The sequence below is a fragment of the Schistocerca gregaria genome, chromosome 2 (assembly GCF_023897955.1).
Source record: "Schistocerca gregaria isolate iqSchGreg1 chromosome 2, iqSchGreg1.2, whole genome shotgun sequence".
Taxonomy (NCBI): Eukaryota; Metazoa; Arthropoda; class Insecta; order Orthoptera; family Acrididae; genus Schistocerca; species Schistocerca gregaria.
In genome coordinates, this window is record NC_064921.1 from 244,527,657 (window position 1) to 244,553,182 (window position 25,526).

At 38.8% G+C, this 25,526-nt stretch overlaps 1 protein-coding gene across 1 annotated transcript in view; it reads left to right on the plus strand.

Moving 5' to 3' along the window:
- LOC126336775 (mediator of RNA polymerase II transcription subunit 14) overlaps nucleotides 1–25,526 on the plus strand; it is a 173,038-nt gene that overhangs the window by 88,180 nt on the left and 59,332 nt on the right. The window contains exons 13-17 of the mRNA XM_050000788.1: nucleotides 5,224–5,428; nucleotides 5,672–5,820; nucleotides 7,834–8,077; nucleotides 8,914–9,057; nucleotides 23,562–23,699. Of these exons, the coding sequence (XP_049856745.1) occupies nucleotides 5,224–5,428; nucleotides 5,672–5,820; nucleotides 7,834–8,077; nucleotides 8,914–9,057; nucleotides 23,562–23,699 (880 nt within the window). The remainder of the gene's footprint in view (nucleotides 1–5,223; nucleotides 5,429–5,671; nucleotides 5,821–7,833; nucleotides 8,078–8,913; nucleotides 9,058–23,561; nucleotides 23,700–25,526) is intronic.

Below are 25,526 nucleotides of genomic sequence, written 5' to 3' on the forward strand. Positions count from 1 at the left end.
ATTAAAGCATATTTTAGCAAATTTAATCAATATTTGAAAATATAATATAATTAAATAGATAAAAAAAACCTGCTCACCAAGCAGCGGAAGGAGAAAACATATACACTCCTGGAAATGGAAAAAAAGAACACATTGACACCGGTGTGTCGGACCCACCATACTTGCTCTGGACACTGCGAAAGGGCTGTACAAGCAATGATCACACGCACGGCACAGCGGACACACCAGGAACCGCGGTGTTGGCCGTCGAATGGCACTAGCTGTACAGCATTTGTGCACCGCCGCCGTCAGTGTCAGCCAGTTTGCCGTGGCATACGGAGCTCCATCGCAGTCTTTAACACTGGTAGCATGCCGCGGCAGCATGGACGTGAACCGTATGTGCAGTTGACGGACTTTGAGCGAGGGTGTATAGTGGGCATGCGGGAGGCCGGGTGGACGTACCGCCGAATTGCTCAACACGTGGGGCGTGAGGTCTCCACAGTACATCGATGTTGTCGCCAGTGGTCGGCGGAAGGTGCACGTGCCCGTCGACCTGGGACCGGACCGTAGCGACGCACGGATTCACGCCAAGACCGTAGGATCCTACGCAGTGCCGTAGGGACTGCACTGCCACTTCCCAGCAAATTAGGGATACTGTTGCTCCTGGGGTATCGGCGAGGACCATTCGCAACCCTCTCCATGAAGCTGGGCTACGGTCCCGCACACCGTTAGGCCGTCTTCCGCTCATGCCCCAACATCGTGCAGCCCGCCTCCAGTGGTGTCGCGACAGGCGTGAATGGAGGGGATGAATGGAGACGTGTCGTCTTCAGCGATGAGAGTCACTTCTGCCTTGGTGCCAATGATGGTTGTATGCATGTTTGGCGCCATGCAGGTGAGCGCCACAATCAGGACTGCATACGACCGAGGCACACAGGGCCAACACCCGGCATTATGGTGTGGGGAGCGATCTCCTACACTGGCCGTACACCTCTGGTGATCGTCGAGGGGACACTGAATAGTGCACGGTAATCCAAACCGTCATCGAACCCATCGTTCTACCATTCCTAGACCGGCAAGGGAACTTGCTGTTCCAATAGGACAATGCACGTCCGCATGTATCCCATGCCACCCAACATGCTCTAGAAGGTGTAAGTCAACTAGCCTGGCCAGCAAGATCTCCGGATCTGTTCCCCATTGAGCATGTTTGGAACTGGATGAAGCATCGTCTCACGCGGTGTGCACGTCCAGCACGAACGCTGGTCCAACTGAGGCGCCAGGTGGAAATGGCATGGCAAGCCGTTCCACAGGACTACATCCAGCATCTCTACGATCGTCTCCATGAGAGAATAGCAGCCTGTATTGCTGCGAAAGGTGGATATACACTGTACTAGTGCCGACATTGTGCATGCTCTGTTGCCTGTGTCTATGTGCCTGTGGTTCTGTCAGTGTGATCATGTGATGTATTTGACCCCAGGAATGTGTCAATAAAGTTTCCCCTTCCTGGGACAATGAATTCACGATATTCTTATTTAAATTTCCAGGAGTGTACAAAGGTTAAAGAAATGAGCAAGCTTTCAGAGCAGTGGCCAGTTATTCTGGCAGAAGGGTTGAATGGGAAGGAAGAGGGAGGAAGGAAAAGGACTGGCGAGTTTTAGAAAATGGGGAGAGTTCAAAAAAGTCTGGGTCTTGGGAGACATACTGATAAGTCTCCTCTTTCCTCGGACTCTGGGCAACTTTCCCGAACTCCCCCCATTTCCTAAACGTAGCCAGCCAATTTGCTTCATCCCTCTTCCTTCCCCTTCAAATGTTCTACTGGAAGAAGGAACCACTGGCTTCAAAAGCTTTCCCATTTCTGTAGTCTTCATATATATTTTCTCCTGTTGCTGCTTGTTGAGTAGCTATTTTATATATCCAATCACTTTATAGATTATAGTCTGAAGCATCTGAAAGTGCCTTTCTTTCTGCCACAGTATGAAAACAAATAAATTAATGAAAATAAAAATACTCCATTCCTGTGGAATCTTCAAAATTTTAACTGTCTGTGTTCCACAATGCATTACCTCCATGCAGCTCTCCATGCTACCCTATCCTGTGCTAGCTTCTTCATCTCCCAGTACTTACTGCAACCTACATCCTTCTGAATCTGCTTAGTGTATTCATCTCTTGGTCTCCCTCTATGATTTTTACCCTCCACATTGCCCTCCAATGCTAAATTTGTGATCCTTTGGTGTCTCAGAACATGTCCTACCAACCGGTCCCTTCTTCTTGTCAAGTTGTGCCACAAACTCCTCTTCTCCCCAATTCTATTCAATACCTCCTCATTAGTTATGTGATCTTCCCATCTAATCTTCAGAATTCTTCTGTAGCACCACATTTCAAAAGCTTCTATTCTCTTCTTCTCCAAACTATTTATTGTCCATGTTTCACTTTCATACATGGCTACACTCCATACAAATATTTTCAGAAATGACTTCCTGACACTTAAATCTATACTCGATGTTAACAAATTTCTCTTCTTCAGAAACGCTTTCCTTGCCATTGCCAGTCTACATTTTATATCCTCTCTACTTCGACCATCATCAGTTTATTTTGCTCCCCAAATAGCAAAACTCCTTTACTACTTTAAGTGTCTCATTTCCTAATCTATTTCCGTCAGTGTCACGCGACTTAATTCGACTATGTTCCATTATCCTCGTTTTGCTTTTGTTGATGTTCATCTTATATTCTCCTTTCAAGACACTGTCCTTTCCCTTCAACTGCTCTTCCAAGTCCTTTGCTGTCTCTGACAGACTTACAATGCCATCGGCGAACCTTAAAGTTTTTATTTCTTCGCCGTGGATTGTAATACCTACTCCGAATTTTTCTTTTGTTTCCTTTACTGCTTGCTCAGTATACAGATTGAATAACATCGGGGAGAGGCTACAACCCTGTCTCACTCCCTTATCAACCGCTGGTTCCCTTTCATGCCCCTCGACTCTTATAACTGCTATCTGGTTTCTGTACAAATTGTAAATATATATAAAGAAGAGTTTTGTTTTTGTTTTTACAAATGATAGGGCACAAAGAGATACAATTATTGTACGATAAATACCCAAAACTTTTTTACTGACTGAGGTATGGAAGTAACTTCCCCACAGCAGTGAGAAGTCTATGGAATGAGATATGTAAACACACCAGTACAGTAGAGCTACTGGTAAACCCAGGGGCCACATTGAAACACATCCTCAGCACTGGGAAGTGGCAGAGGATGACGAGTTAACTCATCCACAGCAGTTAAAGTGTTCTTGTAAGCTGGATATTAAAAACTAACTCTTCAATTATCAGCCCAGCAAAATTCTTTCATCTAGTGTTAACAATAATTTATTTACTAACAAAGAGATAGAGGGGCTGGCCAGTACTTACCTCAGCTCAGTACAGCCGATAGAAACACAAAAAACAACCGAAAATTTAAGTTCCTAGCTTTCGGAATAAATGTTCTTTCATCAGGGAGGAGAGAGGGGAAAGAAAGGGAAGAAGGGAAAGTGGATTTAGTTACTCACAACCTAGGTTATGAAGCAACAGGGAAAGGAAAACAGGGAAGGTAGCAAGGATGGAGGCATTTATTTAGGTTTAGAAGTCACCATTTGTCACTCTGTGATATTTTAAACATGAATTACTTAATTACTTTTTTCATTGTTCCTTGTATATTTTTTCACTGGTGCAGGAGATAATTGCATGGAGGGGAATTTTAAGTACTATTTGTTTGTGCAAGATGAATAATTGGCATCTTTGCATTAAAGACACTATGCACATAAGTGAGTTCTGTTGAAGTGGGCTCACAGTAACTTCCTTTGGCTACTAATGCATTGTAGTGACGTTGTGGTTTTCAGAAAAGGTATCTATGTACACACAACTGAAGTGGCAAGTTAATTACAGATATCATAAATTCTGGTCATTTCAACCATTGTTAGATATGTCATAGAAGATGCAATTCGAGTATGTACTTCATACAGTAGTAGTTTGGATGTTGGTAATACCGATGCACTTGTAATTCTGGCTACCCATAAATTTGCGTTTATCAAAGTCAATTAAAAAAAATTAGGGAATGTGATCATTCGCCTATACCTTATGTATGTGTGGTGCAAATACTCACTTTTGCTGTTATTTTTCCAGTTTAACACCACACTCTCCTACATATAACCACCAAGATACTCATATGCTGGTTAATAAAATAGAAAGACACTTCCACATGGGAAAAATATATTAAAAACAAAGATTCCAAGACTTACCAAGTGCCGGCAGACAGGCACAATGAACAAAACACACAAACACACACACAGAATTACTAGCTTTCGCGACCGATGGTTGCTTCTTCAGGAAAAAGGGAAGGAGAGGGAAAGACGAAAGGATGTGGGTTTTAAGGGAGAGGGTAAGGAGTCATTCCAATCCCGGGAGTGGAAAGACTTCCCTTAGGGGCAAAAGGGACAGGTGTACACTCGCGCACACACACACACACACACACACATATCCATCCGCACATACACAGACACAAGCAGGTGTGTGTGTGCGAGTGTACACCTGTCCTTCTTTCCCCCTAAGGGAAGTCTTTCCGCTCCCGGGATTGGAATGACTCCTTACCCTCTCCCATAAAACCCACATCCTTTTGTCTTTCCCTCTCCTTCCCTCTTTCCTGAAGAAGCAACCATCGGTTGCGAAAGCTAGTAATTCTGTGTGTGTGTTTGTGTGTTTTGTTCATTGTGCCTTTCTGCCGGCGCTTTCCCGGTTCATATGCTGGTTATGCGCATTTGGGTAATTGTGTGTTATGTTTGGGAGAGAATGTACTCTAACTAGAAAAAGAGGAGTAGCTGCTAAACGAGTAAAGCCTTTCTACTGTTACGTTGATCATAACTTACTCATTTCACACGTAGTAAGCTGAACTGGTATTCCATATAAGGTTACTTCACAAGGGAGATGCTTAGGTGGAGGGCTGGAGGGATTGAATCCCATTGATGCAAGCCATACATTTTCCCCTACAATGTAAGATAATTCATGATGGACAAAGCTAGGAGAGAGAAGCAGCAGACTAGCATAGGCAAAGAGAGGATTCCCTGCCAGAAGAATTCTACTAGTATCAAATGTAGGCTTTAATTTGAAAAAAGAACTCTGAAAGTTAAGGTCCTGGAGAACAGCATTGCATGGAAATGAATCATGGACTGCGAAAAAGCTAGAAAATATATGTTTTATCTTTCTCTTTTATGGTTTCAGGTTGTAGCTTTCAAAGAAAAGGAAAATTGCCCCTGTGAAATTGATTGTTCTTTCTACCTTGCTGTTGTGAAACATGCATCAATTGAGGATGATCCCCATGATGATACCATTGAGACTGAGCTCCCTAAGATGTACCTGAAAGTTCTTACCCTTATTGAATTTGATACCTTTGTGATAACTCATGGACCTTTTACAAGTGTTGACGGTAAGTAGAAAATACATTCTTAGTAATGCATTTATGTTAAATAGCTGTGACTACTGTATATCCTGAAAGTCATCTCAAGAGCTCATTAATGTAATTCCTGTATCTCATATCTTTAATCTTTGTTGTTAAAATTCCATATGTGATGTTGATTCTGTATTTCTTAATTTTTGTGTTCTAAGGATTAAATTCTCTTACTGTGTAATATGTATCAATGCAGTAGACAAGTGTTTTGTGTTGTTACAGATCAGAGTGAGAAAAAACGGAAAGCACAGACTGGAAGAAATGAAACAACTCCTAGACGACCAAAACACCCTGCATATTTCATACCTGAACTTGCACATGTGGTAGCATTATGTGATGAGAGAATTCCATTTGTCACACTTGCACAGGAGGTAAAAATGAATGTTCTCTCTCTCTCTCTGCCTCTGCCTCTGCCCGTGCCCCTCTCCCCCTCCCCCTACCTTCTCCCTCTCCCTCCCCCTTTACTTTATTCTGTTGATAATCATTTGATGTTCTGGTTTATTTTGTTTACTGTGGACATTAGGAAGTAGTTTTATATTGTCTAGTTTTTTTGTGGGAATGTGAAAGTTTATTTCCTAAATTGGGTATTGTTTATGTTGAGTATCAAAATAAGCATGTGAGAAGAATGCATGAAATCAATATGATAATTGCTGTAACAGTGTCAGACACACTAATTACAATCACAGATTGGTGAATTTGAGTTAGTGACGACTTAATGGCATGTGCACAATACACATAATACCATGTGTGCTGCAAGATTCTATTATAATCATACAGTATGCATTAGGATTTGTCTGCAATTACCAAACAAAGAGCAAACAGTGGCAGGTTGTTGCTTAAGCACATCTTTCTCATGTTTCATCAGTTTCCACTTCAGCAACTCTTATATTACATGATTCAGATGCATTTTGTTTGAATTGTGGTTCCATAGTTGAAACCACTCCAGAAAAATGCAGCCCTTGCAGTGTTTTTTGAGACAGCTATCATTATGCCAGAGAGACAAAATATAAAGATATGAAATTGTGGAACAGGAAAAAATGTGGATAAGAAAAGACAGTGATATCTGTGATCATTTCAGGTTTAGAGGTATCTTTGATGTTAACTGTACACAATGTTGGACCAGAAACTCTTTCTAGAATCTTCAGGTGCTACAAGACAATTGTTTAATGATAACTGACATAACTTCGACCAGATATCTCAGATTTAATCCGTGGAAACTCTTGCAGGACTTCCTCAGATTCTTTAAGTTTTTCATGAGGTTCTCTTTACATGTGACTTCCTTTGGAATCTGATGAGCTGTTTTTCACCCATTACTTATCATCTTTTCGTGAGAGGCATTTAATAAAAATAAGAAGCATCCTTAAATAAAAAGTGCTTGTTAAGAAGCTTATTCTGGCCACAACTAAAGCCCTTGTGATTAAATGGTTCTGTCAAAGATGTGCATGAAAAAGAGATGTGAACAGTGTTACAAGTGGACTGGCCTTTGTAGCCTAATTGTTAAGAAACTCTTTTCTGAACATTGAAATATACATGCGTTTTGTAACCCAATGAATCTAAAATTGGTAAATCTCTCCTTGCACCCTTTCTACAGAGATTCAGAAAAGGGTTACAATAGCACAAAAGTTAAATTTGAGCCTGTATTATGCTGTGATCTTTGTAATTAAAGAGGCAGCCACAATTCTGTCGTCAGATGATATTAATTACAATTGTACATTCCATTAAATAAGGTGTAGAATCTATGCACCTCAGTAATGCACTATTTGTACTTATGTTCAAGTTCATATATAAGATTAAGCTAGCAACAATGCGACATAGAAAATTCCAGCAATTTACTTTAAAATTCCGCCATAACAGAAGTCTTTCAGACTCTAAAGATTTTTGGTGAAAATGTTGGACACATGTAAATCGGTTGACAATAAGGAACATACGAAGGTTATATGTAGTTTATGTGATGGAAAAATGTGAGGTGCTCCCACACAGTGCTTGACACTCAGATGTTTAAAATTTAAGTTAAATCTCACTTGTTACAGGCTATCTATGTATCTTTGACTCTGTAAAATTTTATATTAGTTACTCTTGTTACTTAGCTGTCTTTCTACTATTTGTTAATTACATTAACACGATAAGAAACTACACTGTTCAATATAACCATAAAATCTTTCTCAGCAGACTTACTGTTTTAAATATTTTTGGTTTACTTGTCATGTTAATTAACACGAATACACTGAGAATGTTTAAAACAACTTTATCCAGGTTTTGTACATGACCACAATGAAAAAAAGCTTTCAAATAATATTGAAAAGAGCTGTCAAAAAAACTAAAACATTTTAACAAATTTACATAGATTGTTAACGAGACTTGCTTATTTTTTATACTATTTTCAGCTTTCTCGCAGAGAAATAGCACATCAGGGGCTTCAGGTGGAAGCAAATGCTACAGCCCTTGTATTGCGTTTAGTGCAGCTACCTCCCCCAATTGGCCCTACTGTCCATCCTTCATCATGGCAGGCTCTTCTCAAAAGGCTGCTTTCAGTAGCCATTCGTGTACAGGGAAAAGCCACGAAGAGCTGGATGGCTGAATTTGTGTTCTATGGAAGTCCTCTTGCTAGCTTGCATCCAAAGGAACAAGGTAACTGTAGCCTTAACAATTTTTCAGGATTTCTTGAACTGGTAGTACTGACAAAGTTTAAGTTCTCCGCTCTTACCCTTTATTTTGTATTCAGGTAAGTCTGAAACATAATTAAGTGTAACCAGAACCTCTTTTCAAATGGCATTTTATGTTTTTTGTGGGGTTTTTGTCATAGTGAAGTCATTAAATATTTTTAGTAGTGTTGGTTGTTCATACATACAGCTGTATGCACTGATTTTATCTGTTTATCACGTAATTCTTATCCAAACTTGCCCTTCACATTATAAAATATCTTTTACACAATGTGTTTTGATACCAATGCTACCAATCTTCAGGGACAGTGTAGCAGAGCAACAGCTCCATTTCAAGACAAGAAGTGTGTGTTTCTAAAATGGTACTTAAAAAGTTTTAATCCCTGTTTTGGTAGTGCTACAAAGATGGCTGTTTCGGTAGTGCTACAAAGATGGCATTATTTACATTTTTAATAAATATGCAGGTGGCTGTCATAAGACAGAGTGGCTAGTATCTCAACAAATGTTGTTTCCTGGAATGTGCTGTAGGCCTTTATTTTTCTTCATTTGATCAGTACTATCTGCTGCATGAATAAATACCATCAATAAATTCATACAGAAAAAAGTTTACCTACTCTCTGGATATATTGTGGGAGTTAAATGATTATTCAATAGTAGAGTTTCAAAAAATATATTTATTTCAAATATTTCCTTTATTTCATCTCAGATAACTACATTTAAGTTCTTTAGAACACAATTGTTACTGTAATGCAAGCCTTTTAAATCCAGTTTTGTGAGGGCATTTGTTCTTTTTCTCCTCAACAGGTTTGAGGAGACCAGTATATTTCCAATATGACATGGGAACAGCAGACGCAGTTCGGCAGACCGTTGATTCTCTGCTTAATGATTGGGCTCAGATAGTGCATTTATATTCTGTTGTTGAAGACCTTGCAGAATATTTTCGTATTGGTGAGTGACGCAATGGAGTCCTGAGTCCATTATTTTGTATATGTTTGTCTTATTCCTCATATAAAGTACTTAAACATCCTTTGAGTATTTTCCTTGAGTTTATACTAAAATAGACTAATATTCTGTTTATGTGTGTGCCATCTTGTCGACATGCCACTGCAGATATTTTCATTTTCAACAATGAGAGCCACAGTTGTACAGTGTAATCCTGCTATTACGTTCCCGGAATTAACATTTTTCCCCCGTTTATGACATTTTTTTTATTGCTCCCATCATATTTCCTATGTCCACAATGTTGATTCGTACTCGATTTTGTGTCTGCATATTTATGGTTTTTCCATGATTTACGCTTTATACAAAAACTTTTGTGGAGAAGAAAACCGAAAAAGTTATGTTGGAATCACACTGGCTGTCAAGTAGTGATTGCAGACATTAGGTGGTTAAGTTTAATGAAACCAGGGCACTCATCTCAGCAGATTTGGAGCAGTAAACATGTAAAAGTTGGAACAATTCATGCCTTATCTCCTATCGTTGCCAAGCTCTACTTGGCATGGTGGCTGATGGGAGTTTCTAGCACCCTGTTAATTACAGGGTGCTCCCAAAACCAGATTTCGTAAACAGATTTCCCAATACTGCTTCTGGTTGTCAAGGTTCGTTGAATAAATATATGGTGAGCAGTCACAACTATTCCAAGCTGTCTCTATTGCGGATGTGCAATTTTGTGATTGTTGTCACACCCTTGCCTGAATCGTATTTAGTGTGTTTTGTCGTTTGGCCACTTGTAGCGCTAGTTGATTCCTTCACTCACTCTGCGTTGCTCATATGTTTTTAGTTTAAATGCAGCACCAAATACTTTTTTTCTATGCTGTGCGAAACCTGTTTTGAGAATTTATTTTCGTTGTCAAGTACAGTATTTACGTATGTATTTTTTGTGATGTTACACAAATAAACCATGTAAGTGATAGTTTGTGTGTGTGTGTTGGGTTGATCTACATAACTGAGGAGGCACAGTTCCTGATAACCTCAAAAAGACAAATACACTGCAAGAGACACAGAACAACACAGATGAAAATAACCCAGTTGCAAACACCATAAAATGCCTTGAGCTAAGCATGAAAAAATATGTAACTGGTGCTGTGTTTTATTATTTAAATAACAAATGACTGCTTCAGCCTTGCTAGAAACATCGATTATGTTGTATAAAATTGAGCGAAACATTTCTACCTCCCATAAAGTTATCAGCTCCCATTACATCAGCAGCTATTAGATAATAAACAGCCCCCTGGCAAGTATTTTGATGCTGATTATGTACACATACATAAAGTGCGATAATGCAAGGGGGTATCCCATACATAACTTTTACAGCTTCAGATGTTATTTCACTCATTTTACTTTTTTGCTCATTTTATACCTTTTTTTTAAAAAAAAAAAAAAAAAAGTTCCTTGAAAAGTGTAAAAACGGGTTTTCACTGTATGGGTAAGATAAATAGCAACAGCATCATGTGTTAATAACTTGTGTGTATTTAAATATTAATAATATCACCTTATGTCACTTATGTTAGGAGAAACAGATATAAAGATTACTCAATGTTGAATTATTCATATTGTGGGAAATGCACTTTGATAATGTGGAATAAGACCATATGAAATTGCAGTTCCCACAGATTTTAATTCATATACACATAGAAACTCATACTCTCTGAGAGCTATTAGTATTGTGGCATATTTTATAGCACTATGCAAACTGTACACCTTTCTCCAAAGTTCTTGCTGCCTTACCTTCTTATTGAGATCAAGGAAGGAAAATTAAGAAACAAAAATTCTGCTAGAATGAGACAGATGTACAAGAATTATTATCCACAATCTTGAATGAAGAGAGAACTTGTAAATAAAAGAAACTCAAGTATGAAGTGAATTCATTTATAAATATGTAGAAATTATATATGCTATACTGAAGAGAACCTATTTGAATAACCAGAGTACAAATAATATGCCCGAAAAAAATGCATGTGTCAGCACTTCATTATTGGGAAGATATAAGAGAATGAATTTGCAAACAATTAAGGATTAAAAAAACAGGAAAGAAAATAAATTGCCATAGATGAGGATAAAAAAGATCTAAAGATAAAGCAACAAAACTTTGAACAGAACATATAAATAAAGGTGAAAGCAGAATAGACCCAAAGGACTAATAAAGGGGGGGGGGGGGGGGGGGACCTCCTTGGCCTTAACAGAGGATCTGGTTTAATAATGAGTTTCAGTGTTCGAACACCAACTAATACTATTGAATAGCATGGATGTTAACAGTGGTTTGGCAGGCATATGTGCTCGTGTCACATTTGTGATAGACTAAATATATGTGGCAATGCCCCATGTTTAATATTGTGGGCAGTCTGATTAGTGTAAGTTGTGGCACAGGAGACAATCTGGTGTAGCACAATGAAAGTGAGACACTACAGTGCACTACTAGGACTGTATGTATTGGAACTGTTGTTCTTGCCTCCTTTCAACATGAGAATCACCTCATTCAGCTACTTATGACAATGTGGCTTGTACCCTCATCTGCACCAGATGTGACCTACACCTTTGAAAAGTCTTTGTGTGTATGAAAATAAACTTGTATTGTGATTTAGATTCCACATTATAGCATTTTATCTGTATACATAACTCATTATGTAACTCAGTCCTTAGGATGATACAAGACAAAGGTCAACTAACACCAATAGAACCATTCTTGACGTCGTATTCAAATCGATATTTGAGCTGATTACAGCTTTACATATTTATGGAGGAGTTCAACATTAAATTCACACTAAGATTTCACTTAACAATTTTCACTTGCAACAAGTAATGTTGGAAATGAAACTCACTTTAAGAGCTAGAAAAATTGGGGTAACAACAAATGATTGCAGCTAGAATTTTTCACTGGTCGTGAGCTGCCAACTCAAATGCATATGATGAAGTTTGGAATATATGTTGATATTAGCACTCTGATTTTGAGATGATCATCAACAAAAGTGAAGCAATGGTACAGGAATGTATTCAAATAAGTCAGGCAGTGCCGAGCAAATAAGATTAGGAAGTGGGCATGAAAACTAGTAACGAGTTTTGCTGTTTGGCCAGCAAAATAACTGGTGATGGCTGAGGATGCAATGTGTAGACTAACGAAAACAAGAAAAGAGTTTCTGAAGAAAAAAAAAAAAAAGCATTTGTTGAGAGCTACTATAGATTTGTACTGTGGCATAACTCGACTAGCCTCCATAGACTATGAGAGCCTAGAGTAAGGTAGAAGGGATGCAGTTATGAGAAATACATACTGACTACAATTTTGAATGCCATTAAATCACTGTAGCTGTAGATAATACTAAAACTAGTATGAAAAAGAATTATTGAGTTATTAACTGTAAACTGCAAGGGTGTGGTCTCTAACCAAGTCTTTTTGATATAGCTGGAGCCTGGCTACCAACACCAGCTTTTCTGAATTGAGCAGGTGAGAACTTTCCTGCAATATATTGTATGCTCCCATAAACCCCCTGACCTCAACCTGTTCTAGTCCGTGTCCTCCACTTACCTGTCCACGTCTTTACTTCCACTCCGGACAACACAATCTTCTGTTCCACAAACACATACAGTAGTCCTTTTCCCACAACCTGCCCCACTGCACGTAACAGCCCTATCCCATTCCCACCACGTCCCTGCAAACTCCCACAAGCAGCACTACACCTGTCCTTATCCCACCCAGCTCGCCCCCCTCCCTTGCCCACCCGAAGCCTCCTCCATACACCCACCACTGGATTGCTGCTCCTATCATGCGCATTTACAACTCAATCAGGCCACAGTGATCAGAGACAGTGGTCATGTGATGTGAGTTGTGCTAGTATGAAGAATTGCAATATGGCGTGTGTGTTTTCTACTTCAGAAGAAGGCCCTTTAGCCAACTAACATTTCTTCTCGCAATGTTTTCTACTTCAGAAGAAGGCTCTTTGACCAACTAAAATTTCTTCTCGTGATATTGTTGTTGTTCCACCTTGGACTTCTCTCTCTCTCTCTCTCTCTCTCTCTCTCTCTCTCTCTCTCTCTCTCATACACACACACACACACTCTTATCAAATTGTTATATCTACAAATAAAATAAAAGTAATAGCAGTGGAAGGGAAACAAGTAAGAAGAGCAAAAAAATGTCATGAACAGTAAGGTAATAGCACAGATAACTTCATTTAGTTATCTTGTTGTAGAGATTTCAATATACAAAACTAATTTAGTTCTGGTTCAAAATACACAGAAATATGACACATTAATGGTTATATAAGGAGAACCTTGGCAGAACTGTGAGGAAAGAGATACCAGGAAGACTGCACAATGTGATGGCTAAGCCTGCTTCCATGTATTGTAGTGAAAACTGGATTGTAAGAAAAAGAGGAACAAAGAACTGAAACAGCTGAGTGAGGTTTCTAAGTTCACTGTTAGGATGAACATTAAGAAACAGAGTCCAAAGTGAAGAAGTAAGACAGCAACTAGAATGTGAAAACGACGACAGACCACGTCAAAAGAATGTCACCTGAGCGCTTGCCATGGCAAGCAGTACATTTTAACCTAACTGAAAGATGGGATATAGAATGATCAGTGAAGTGATGGAGACAACAGTTTTGTTGAATACCTTTTCTCTTGGAATGAGCCAACACCCATTCCTTGAAATGAAAGAAGAAGAAGAAGAAGAAGAAGAAGAAGAAGAAGAAGAAGAAGAAGAAGAACTTGGCATAAAGAAGAGGTTGGTTGTTTGGCTGCATCCTGAAGCATCATGGAATAGGCAATTTAATAATTGTGGGAACTGGAGGGGAGAGATAGATTCTAAAGGGGGACTTAGGCATGATACAGGAAGCAGGTTCAAATTGATGTATTGCAGTAGTTCATCAGATATGAAGAGGCTTGCTGAATAGAAGCAGTCTTCGGACTTTACCCTCTTAACAGCAACATTATACAATATGGCATGGCCAGCAATTCAAAAGAATTTTGTGGAAAACAGCTCAAACAGCAGAAGCGTATAAAAAAGCATTATTATTATTATTTATTATATCTCGTATCCCATCATGGCACATTCCAAGCTGAATGACTCCTTGTCAAAGCAGTAAGAAATTATTTCCCTTGATATACATTCAGAGTGTGATTTCTGTAAGTCATACCCTGAAATGAGATCAACAGTATTAAAATAAATCTTGTCATACTACCCAGATTTACCTTCTGACCTCTGTAACACAGATGTTAGGATCTATGAGATCTATAATCATACCTTCTTGGCTTTTGCACATGTCAGCATCATGTTAAAAGACCTACTACACTGTATATGTTTCGTGTTAGTATTACATAGTCCAGCTGCTTTACTGACAAAACATAATATGATGATTACGGCAATCTGTGAGAGCACAGATGATACTTCAGTTCACCTACTGATCTTATCCAGCATTTCATATTGACATGATCATTGCCAAGCTATACTTTGATTAAAATAACTGTGTGATTGACATTTTGGTGAGTCTATACCCGGGCCGCTGAAACATGTCACTTCAAGGTCACTCCCCAAGCACCGTAGAGTTGGTAGTATAACTAACAAACAAGTTGGTAATGAGAGGCGCCACTTCTTCTGAACCAGTAACAACACCGAACAAAAGCCGGTTCCAGCGCCGCTGCCATATTACTGCTTCTGTGTAAACATTTATGTTAGTGCACGAACGCCTGCTGTTGTGTTGTGTTACTGCCTCGAATACAGTTTTTATTTGTTAAACAATGTCACCAAAACGATGTCATTCACCAGTAGACATTCCGTTGCACCATGGAGTGCCATTAAATAGTCTGGCTTTGGAATTGCTATGGAGGACGCACGAGTTTTAAGAGCAAGATAAATAATTTGTTTCTGTTCATGGGCATGTGTCTATTCGTGCTGATAAAGTTTTAAAGCATACCTAAAAAACTCTAGAAATCGGTGAATGAACAGTTATAAGGAAAGGGGTGCTACTTCAAGACTTACAAGACAGTGGAGTAAACAGTGTGGAAGAAATCTCCCATGGGAAAAACGGTGTGTCCAGGAAAGGAAAAAAAAAAAAAGCAGCCTCGTCCTGTTACAGATATTGATTCCTTCCAACCCGATGCAACTCATCGGCACATATACGGATACTATAAAAGGAAAGAATACCCCACAATAGCGAAGTTGCTAATTTCTTTAAAAGAAAGTGAAGTTTTCTCAGATGATATTAAAAAGTATGGGCTTCCATTTTGAAAAGTTAGTTGGACAAAAACTGTTACTAGAAAAAGCTCATGTCGTTGCAGCTCGTATCATTTTCTTACACAGAATTGTAGGAAAGGACATACACTCAGTCATATGGTTAGATGAAACCTGGGTCAACGCTGGACTCTGGATACTCCGAATAGCAGTAGTCATCAGCCAACAGGAAGAGGATCCTGATTGTGGCCCATGCAGGATCTTCAAACGGCTTTGTGCCTGAAGGACTTCTATTTTTTCGATCAAAAAAACTGGTGACTACCATGACAATATGGACCACCCACAATTTGTACAGGGGTTTAAAAATTTGTTGCTTCAGTTTAGTGTTGTGACAGTGTTTGTGAAGGACAGTGCACTGTACCATTCTGTGATTTTAGATAGAACTCCCACCACTAGTGACCGTAAAGAAACTGTGGTGCAGTGTTTGCAGTCGGGAGACATTATTGCGGACATGAGCATGACAGAGCTGCTGTTATACTCACTCATGAAACAAAGTAATCCTGTGCCGCCTAAATACGTTGTAGATGAAATTGCAAGCGAACCGGCTCACTTGGAAATTTGGCTTCCACCTTATCACTGCTATTTTAATCCGATTGAATTAGTATGGTGTGAAGTCAAGGCGTACATGAGAAGTGACAACAAGACTTTTACTATAACAGAAGTGGAAAGACTGCTATGTGAAGGTCTTGCTACTGTAGACACTACCTCATGGAGGAAAAAAGTAGACCATATTGCTAAATGGATAAGAGCAGCACAGACTATAGATGGCATTATAAATGAAAACAAACAGTTAATGATTTCTCTTAATGATGAAGATGACGAAGACAACTGTTTTGGCGCCAGTTCCAATAATTGTGAAGGAGAACTGGATGGAATTGTGCCATTGGCATTGTAAATTGGTGAGTGTAAATGTATACTGAATTAATTCTCTCTCTCTGCAATCGGGTAGGCTATGCATGTTTTCGCTTTATTTCTTTCTATGAGTGTGGATAGCGTGTTATTTGGTATGCTTTGATTTACATTATTATGACATTTTAGATGCAGCTATTACTGTAACAATTTGGAACGACTTTTCATAGATATTGTCATTAACTTTGGGTGTTTTTATTTGTTGGTTTCATACACTATCAAACGCTTAGTCTCCGTTGTCATTCTCTCCATTTTTAGAAAAACATACTTTGTTGCACTGTCAAGTGACATGTTTCACTGGCCTGGTATAGTGGCAGGGGCCAGTCGCCAGACAGTTTTAGTTCTTTTTCGGGTGCCACCCGCTAACCGTGTTGCGTGCTTTGTAGGTTGTGGTGTAACTTGGTGATTATGTGAGATGACATGTTCCACTTTTAACCACTTAGGCCAGCAAAAGATGTTCGTGGAAACTGAAAACATAGTTTAGGTAGTTGTTAAGTGTGGAACATCCCACAGTATGTATCCTGGTTTGATATATGTGCAGATGGATTTAAAAGGAAGACATCTCAGCATATCGACAAGGCACGATGGCGAATGTATGTCTCCACCTGCTGTGCAAGTGCGCTTCTTATTTGGCATCACAACTTGGTGGGGGCTTGGAAGTTAGGTGCAGGCAAGAACGTTAACACCAAAATAAGTGAAGAATATATGAGAACTGTCTTCAGAGTATCTAATGTCAAATCAGTACAGCAGTCCACGTTATGGTCTGTTGTGAGCTGTGACATAGTAGGGATCTGTGTAACCTGCATTTGTAAATTAATTATACGGAGAAGACATTGCAATTACAATACAGTTGCTGCAAAATGCTTTATGTTATTCAGTAGTTAGAATAGAGTGGAGCTCTCTTTCAGTATCCACTCCAACTGCAAAAGGCGAAGAAGTGACACAGCACAGTGTAGTGGCACTGCATACTAGGCCCACTGTAGGAATTAACTTCAACAACAGTGACTGCAAAAATATTTGAAAGGTAAATAGTTGGCACATTTATCCACTGAGTGACAGATTGTACATGGAGTGTCACACATCATAACACGAAAACTATTGCCACATACAGTCCAAGGTACATGCAGCACGTGTCAAGCTAGACTGGCTGTATAGCGACAACACCGATGATCAGAGTGGTCACAGAATAATTGTCTTTACCAGCAACATTGGTCCTTAAAGTTAAATTATTCTAGTATCTTCCAGTTTGAGTTCTTCATTCTTTTTCATAATGTTGCTCTCCTTCTTCTCTCTCTCTCTCTCTCTCTCTCTCTCTCTTTTTTTTCCTAACAGTCCGTCAGTCCGTATTGCCATTTCATCTGTATCTCTGCATTATCCTTTGTCGTCTGTCAGATTTGTTAACTATTTTGTGTACCACTTTGTCTCAATTCTGCTAAATGGTACATTGCACTTGTCTGTTAACCGGTTGCACTTGTTTGTTGTTGTTGTTGTTGTTATCTTCAGTCCAGTGACTGGTTTGAGGCAGCTCCCCATGCTACTCTATCCTGTGCAAGCTTTTTCATCTTGAAGTACCTATTGCAACCTACATCCTCCTGAATCTGCTTAGTCTATTCATCTCTTGGTCTCCCTCTACAATTTTTACCATCCACGCTGTCCTCCAAAACTAAATTGGTGATCCCTTGATGCCTCAGAACATGTCCTATCAACCGATCCCTTCTCCAGTCAAGTTGTACCACAAATTCCTCTTCTCCCCTGTTCTATTCAGTATGTCCTCATTAGTTTCGTGGTCTACCCATCTGATCTTCGGCACTCTTCTTAGCACCACACTTCAAAAGCTTCTACTCTCTTGTCAAAACTATTTATTGTCCATGTTTCACTTCCATACATGGCTACACTCCATACAAATACTTTCAGAATAGACTTCCTGATGCTCAAATCTACACTTGATGTTAACAAATTTCTCTTCTTCAGAAATGCTTTCCTTGCCATTGCCAGGTCTACATTTTATATCTTCTCTACTTCAACATCATCAGTTGTTTTGCTCCTCAAATAGCAAAACTCCTTTACTACTTTAAGTGTCTCATTTCCTAGTCTAATTTCTTCAGCATCACCTGATTTAATTCAACTACATTCCATTAACCTCATTTTGCTTTTTTTGATGTTCATCTTATAGCCTCCTTTCAAGACACCTTCTATTTCATTCAACTGCACTTACAGGTCCTTTGCTGTCTCTGGCAGAATTACAATGTTGTTAGCAAACCTTATTTATGGTGTAAATATGATGAGATACTTTTATCAGATATTTTTTGTCTAAATTATGTGATGACCAGCAGCTGAAACGTCATTTGGGAAGTGTAGAAAACAAAACTATTCACAATCTAGACTGATTAATGCATGTTGTTCTCAGAAAGAAGGAGCTTGCAATAAATTTGTAGGTGTAGAAGTGTATCAACAGTATGGGACTATCTATGCACATTATTCTTATAACTATCATGTACATCTTTTTAGACTGCTACTGATGTAGTACCCTCAGACTTTTCGCAGATGATGCAGATACAAGTTCTATTCAAAAAATTCTGGAGCTTTGTCCACAAAATTTTTCTACACTTACCTTTCGTGTACAGTATCCTTCGAAATACTCTCCTCCATAATTGATATACTGCTCCCAATGCTGTTTCCCACTTCTGGAAGCAGTCTTGGTATGCCTCCGGCTGGATCACATGAAGCAACATCTGTTGAGTTTTCTTTTATCTCGGCTATCATAGCAAATCTTCATACATTAAATGGGGTCTCAAACTTTGGAAAAAGAAGAAAAGGAAGTCCACAAGGGCCTGATCTGGATAGTACGGAGGATGAGGCAGCACATTGATTTTGCTTTTTGTGTAATAGTCACACACCAACAGGGGTGGATGTGTGGGTGCATTATTATAATACAAGAGCCATGAATTGTCTTGCCATATTTTGAGCTCTTTCCTTCTCATATTTTCTCACAGGCATCGCAACGTGTCCCGTTAGTACCATTGAATAACAATTTGTCCCTGTGGCACAAATTTCTGATGAACTAATCCTTCGAAGTCAAAGAAAACTATCATCGTGGCTGACAAGCTTTTTTTGGTCTTGGAGAACCTTTCCTGACTGATTTTGAAGATTGAACCTTGGTCTCAACATATAACCATAGACCCATGTCTCATCACCAGTTACATTTCGCTTAAGGAACATCTCATTGTCATTTGCACAGTCCAAAAGTTCTCACAGATTTCAAGGCAAAGGTGTTTCTGATCTTGACTCGTGAGCTGTGGGGTGGATTTGGCAGTAACACAATGCATTCCAATATGTTTTGTCAAGATTTCTTAACTAGATTGAACTGAAATGTTACATTCTTCTGTAATCTCTCGGGCAGTCAGTCTTTGATTGGAATTCACAATTTTATCGACATTCCGGACATGAACGTTGTCAGTAGATGTCGAAGAGCGTTCTGAATAAGGGTCATTGTGAACTTTTTTTAGATCATTTTTAAACTATGTGAACCATTTGTAACACTGAGTATGGCTTAAGCACTCATCACCGTAGGCTTCCTACGTCACTAGGTTCTCTCTGTAAAGGTTTTCTTGAGTTTCATGCAAAATTTAATGCAGTCAGGTTGCTCCTCTAACTCTGCCATCTCGAAATTCACAAACTGTGTGACATAACATTCTTCTCAACACAGCATTGAACAATAACTAGCAGACATACAACAATGAAACTTCCGGCAGTTATGTATTAAACCAGGCATGTGCAGGGGTGCCAACTGCATTCCACTCAAACACACCATTTAAACAAAATTACGAATGTTCTGGAATTTTTTGAACAGACCTCGTATGGATAATGAAGTACTGTCTGATGGAGGCTGCACAAATACTCAGTCAAATCTTCATAAGATTTCAAAGTGGTGCAAAAATTGGCAACTTGCTTTAAATATTAAAAAATGTAATATTGTGCATTTTACAAATGAGAAAACATAATATCATATGACTATAACATCAGTCGGTTGTAGTAGGAATTGGTGGACTCATGCTAATACCAGGTGTAACATCTCTGTCCATTATGCAAGCAGTTATTCACCTTGGCATTGATTGATAGAAGTGTTGGGTGTCCCTCTAAGGGCTATTGTGCCAAATTCTGTCCAATTAAAATATTAGAATGTCAAAATCCTGAGCTGGTTGGAAGGCCCTACCCATAATAAATATTCCAAACCTTCTCAACTGGGAAGAGATCTGATGGCCTAGCTGGCCAAAGTAGAGTTTGATGAGCATGAAGGCAACCAGTAGAAACTCTCTCCATGAGCAGGCAGGCATTATTTTGCTGAAATGTAAGCCCAGGATGGCATGCCATGAAGGGTAACAAAATGGGGCGTAGAACATCACCTACATACCACTGTGCTATGAAGGCCCTGCAGATGATGACCAAAAGGGTTGTGCTATGAAACGAAATGACACCCCAGACCAACACTCTTGGTTGTTGAGCCGTAGTCAGACGACAGTCATGTTGGTATCCCACCACTGTCTGTGGATTCTCTAGACACATCTGTGCTGGTCATAGGGGCTCAGTTTGAAGCAGGACTCATCACTAAAGACAGCTCTATTCCAGTCAATGAGATTCTATGCTGAATGTGCCTGACACCACTGCAAATAGGCTTGTTGGTGTACAGAAGTCAGTGGTAGTCAACACAAGGGGTATCGTAAGCTCAGCCGCCTTTCTGTGATCTGCCTATTAATTGTTCTTGTGGTTACTGAAGCATCAGTTACATGGCAGACCAGTGAGGAATACGTTTCCTGGACCCTGAGTGCCTTTGTGACAATTACTTCGTCCTCACATACTGTTGCCTCTCTAGTTCAGTCGCTTCTTTGTTGGTGCTGTGTTCGGCTGTGACTCACCCATTCCTGCCAGTGTTGTCGAATAGGGGCATCACTACTATTCAAATGTCACGTGGTTCACCGAGTACTCCAACCAGCTTCTTTGAGACCAACTACATGTCCTCTCTGACATCTGCATATATTGTTCATGCACCTGTCTGCAAGGCATAGTTGCTGCCTAACTGAGTCCATGAATTGAAGTTCGCAAACAATTTGTGCCCTAGTACCTACATGTCCCCTATGTACCATCCTTGCCAGTTGTGTGGTGAAATTGCGCTGCAGCATCACACATTCATCCATGGGCTGACAAAGTTTACAATTTCGCATTTTCCATCGATACCTGTATGTAAATCAATTTGTGCTTAATTTGCGTAACTCCTGTGTAGTTTTTTTAATCTTATAGTGTATGTTGTGTATAGTGTATGTTCAGTCGAACATATTTTGGAATAATTAGTGTGAGCTGATGAACAAAAAACTGTCAGAAATCAAATCCAAAGTTCATGGATTCAGTATACAGTCAATTATGATTTTTTTCTGTATCACACATCACTTCCTTCATCTGTGGCAGTTATTTGTCAATGTGAAGATTGCCTAGTTGTATTGTAGTTCAGAGCCCAAGTTAAACTGTAGTTCTCTTATAACGTATTGGGTAAGGTTATTTAAAGGTAAGAGAAAGTCCCAGGCATACCACCTTTTTAGGTAAGTCATTAATGGTAGCTAATGTCTAATGTATTTATAGTCATTACGTTCTTCAGGAAAGAATCCCAATTTTTGAGTTAGTTAAGACTCAAGTCAAATCATTTATGACATAGAATATGAGCTATTCTATAACAATGTTAATAGGAATATATCGCTGTGAGACATTTTATTTCAAAAACATACATATTTTGTTATTGCCACCCTCAATATACTGCCCTCCTCTATTCATGCAATGCTCCAAAGAAATGTGGTCAATTTGTGAGGGATGAGATGTACAGTTCAATAAAATGAAAAGAAACAAAGATATTTATACAGAATTGAAAATTTGAACACTTGAAATGAGGATGCAGTACTAGGAATATTAGGAAGAACAACCAAATAACAAACACAAGAATAACTATAACCATAAACGATTTTGTATAAAGAGGAAAGCAAGCTTTGGAAATACATAAGAAGAGATGGTAAGATCAATTGCGCAACTGTGAAGAGAGACAAGACAAAAATCCGAAGCTCTGGCTGTAGCTCAATTTTATTATTTTTCTTTAATAGTAAAGTATTTTCTCAATAACAGTGCATAATGAGCCAGGAGATTTAAAAATTCTAGATAATAAGTTAAAGGTAACAATTGTCTGTAACAACTAACACTTTCCAGAGCAGCTAGGCTGCAGTGAAAGATTAGTGCTACAACCTGTAGTGCACCCTGGAATGTAAATCAGTCAAACTGAAAAATGGCAGGGAAGGAGGAGGAGATAAATCCATGTAAAATTGTAAAAAAAATAAAGACATGAAAGTGACAAAGGTGGAGAGGGAAAGCAGGTGGGTGCAAGAGAGAATAAAAGATGTGGAAAAGGGTTGGCAAAAAGTGAAAAAAATAGCAGTAGTTACTATTTTTGCAGTCTTCATTTTCATATTTTTGAGCAGCAGACAGAATTATTTGTGCTGTATCCTGCTACTAGTGCATGTGAGTGTGAGCGTGTCCAGTGTAGTGTCGCTGAGTGTTTGTACTTAAATCAACCACCAAGTGTGTCAGTACGGGCCGGCCACTAGAGGCTGGTTGTAGGAAGCATGCACACAGTATGGTCTCAGCTGTAGCTTCTACTGGTGGTTTGGACATATATAAGCACAGAGCAGTGACGACACACTGTCACTATGTTCTTTTAATTTGCACCACTAACATCAATAGTTCGGTGTATTGCTGGAGCGGTTTCATGTATTACTTAGTTACTACAATTTGGATAAAATTTGTTATTAGCATGTAATATGTCAGCACAATTTAACACGCAAGCTATTGTTGAAATATTTCATGACTTAATATCTGCACAAGTATGGCCTATGCTATTTTGTTGAAGTCAATACAAACACATCATCTGAAATTTTGAATATGAGTGCATTTGTGCTCATGACATTTGTCTGAAAATTCACAATTGAATTTTAACTGACTTTTTGTGCTTGCCATTCATTATCAAAGATTTGTGTTAAAGCAGGCATGCTGTGGAAAACTTGAGCCATTTGTTGGAGGATTTGGGATTGATGGGTTTGATTTTTATGTGTGAGTGTCATATTTAAAGTTGAGGTACATCATTTCCATGCCTCTATGGATTGTTGTTATTAATTACGTGTATATCCATCAAGCTACTTTAATGTTATGTTATTCACTTGTATTTACTGTTATGTTTGTTCTGTTGCTAATTTTTGTGTTTTTCTATATATTTTTGTTTTTACTGTTGTAGAAAAATACAATCTCTCCAACATTGTTAGCATCAAGTCATACAGCTACAGCAGACTTGTTTTGGGATATGGTCCTGACAGAAGTGCCACAGTCACAGTCCACTGGAACAGTTCTGATAAAGCTTTCAAGCTAGTTTTTGGTAAGCAAATATTTATTCTGGATAATATTGTGGCACACTTCATGTTTTGCAGAATGTTAATTGTTGAAACATTTAAATATCATGTAATGGTGCTTGTGTGTGCTGCATTTACCACTAATGATAAAAACCCCAAAATTCTCGATCAAAGAAAATTTGATCATACATAAATTAATTTACCATTAAGTTTGTGTATTAAGCTTATTTTATTAAACTGATTGAAGATTCAGATAATTTTGTAAATACTACAGTGGAATGTCCTGTACTGAATCCAAAATATGTACATTAGGTAGTTTACCACTCACCAAATAGAGGAGGCATTTAGTCCACAGACATGCATGTAGAAAAGACCATTTTTAAAGCCAAGCTTTGGAAAAAGGAAACATGCCACAATGAATTAATTGCGCGCACACGCGTGTGTGTGTGTGTGTGTGTGTGTGTGTGTGTGTGTGTGTGTGTGTGTGTGTTTTCTGCTGAAAGATATATACTATGTTCACTTTACTTCTCACAAATATTAAAGCTTTGTCATTTATTATTAAAATTACATTGGAATATCTCATCTTTGTACTTGGAAAAGTGGGCAAGACTTTGGATTTCTCTGACATCTGTTGAGATGACTTTGCCAGCTAAATACAAGAAAATCTTTGTTGGAAAGTGAATGAGTTAGAAGAAATCAGAAGCCTTTCCCCATGGAATGAGATAAAAGATGTAAAGTGACACATGAAAATGCTTAGGGAGCTAATTAAATATTTCATTACACAATGCATTTATTGTCTATCAAGCCATTGAAAAGACAAAGATATAAATCTCAGGCTACTGATCGTAACAAAACTGGAGAAACTCACAGGAAAGGACTGAACTGTAGTGCAGGACTTTGTTTTGGAGTATACCACACAAATGTGGACAAATGATCCTGCACTAGAGCCATTTAAATAAACGGATGCATTGTTTACCAGCTGAATGTTTAATCCATTTGCAGAGGCTGAGCACAAGCATGGAAACTACTGACTTTAACAGTTCTGGTGCTGGTTTTGGTTTACCTGGCCTCTCACTGGCACTATTATAGTTTGAACCTGCACAAGTAGCTCATACTAAAGTCTCTACACTGGTAAAACATACATTATTGGCATACATGTAGCACACCAACTGACATGTAAATCATGACTAGCACATATATTGGTGTGTCCAGTATCAAGCTATCAGTAGCAATGAATAGCGAAAGAGGAATTGTTCACACACATGCAACAAGCACTGTTCTGATGGTGACCATGCTGTGAAACACAAACACTGGGTCTTTAATATCCATTTAACTACTCAGTTCATGAGGATCATCCATACTGACACCAAAGTTGGGAACTGACTCCTCAGTATCTGTTTCTGTCACTATCCTTTTGATCATATTATGCACTAATATGTTCCTCAATTTATCTTTCAAGACCTTTCCTCTCTCCCCCCTCTATTTACTTTCTGCATTATAATTGTCTTGGTACCCCTGGATTCAGTATTTATGTAAAAATACAATTTGCTTTTATCTCATTTTCTCTACATACTGAGCCTTAATCTTTCCCTTTCTTTTCTTTTGCACATTTTCCAATCTGTTTACTTATTATAGACATATTATTCCCCCTCCTATCCCCCTCTTCTGTCCATGTTATTGTTATAGTTACCTATTTTCTTCCTCCTCTGTTAAACCTATCGGCAGTAAGTGCCACACATATTAATACTCTGGAATTTTAATTGTGATAGCCCATAGTTATTACCTAATCATTTCTGTGATTGGGCCCCTCCAGATCCAAGGTTTGAAATGACATTCCCTTCCTTCCATGCCTG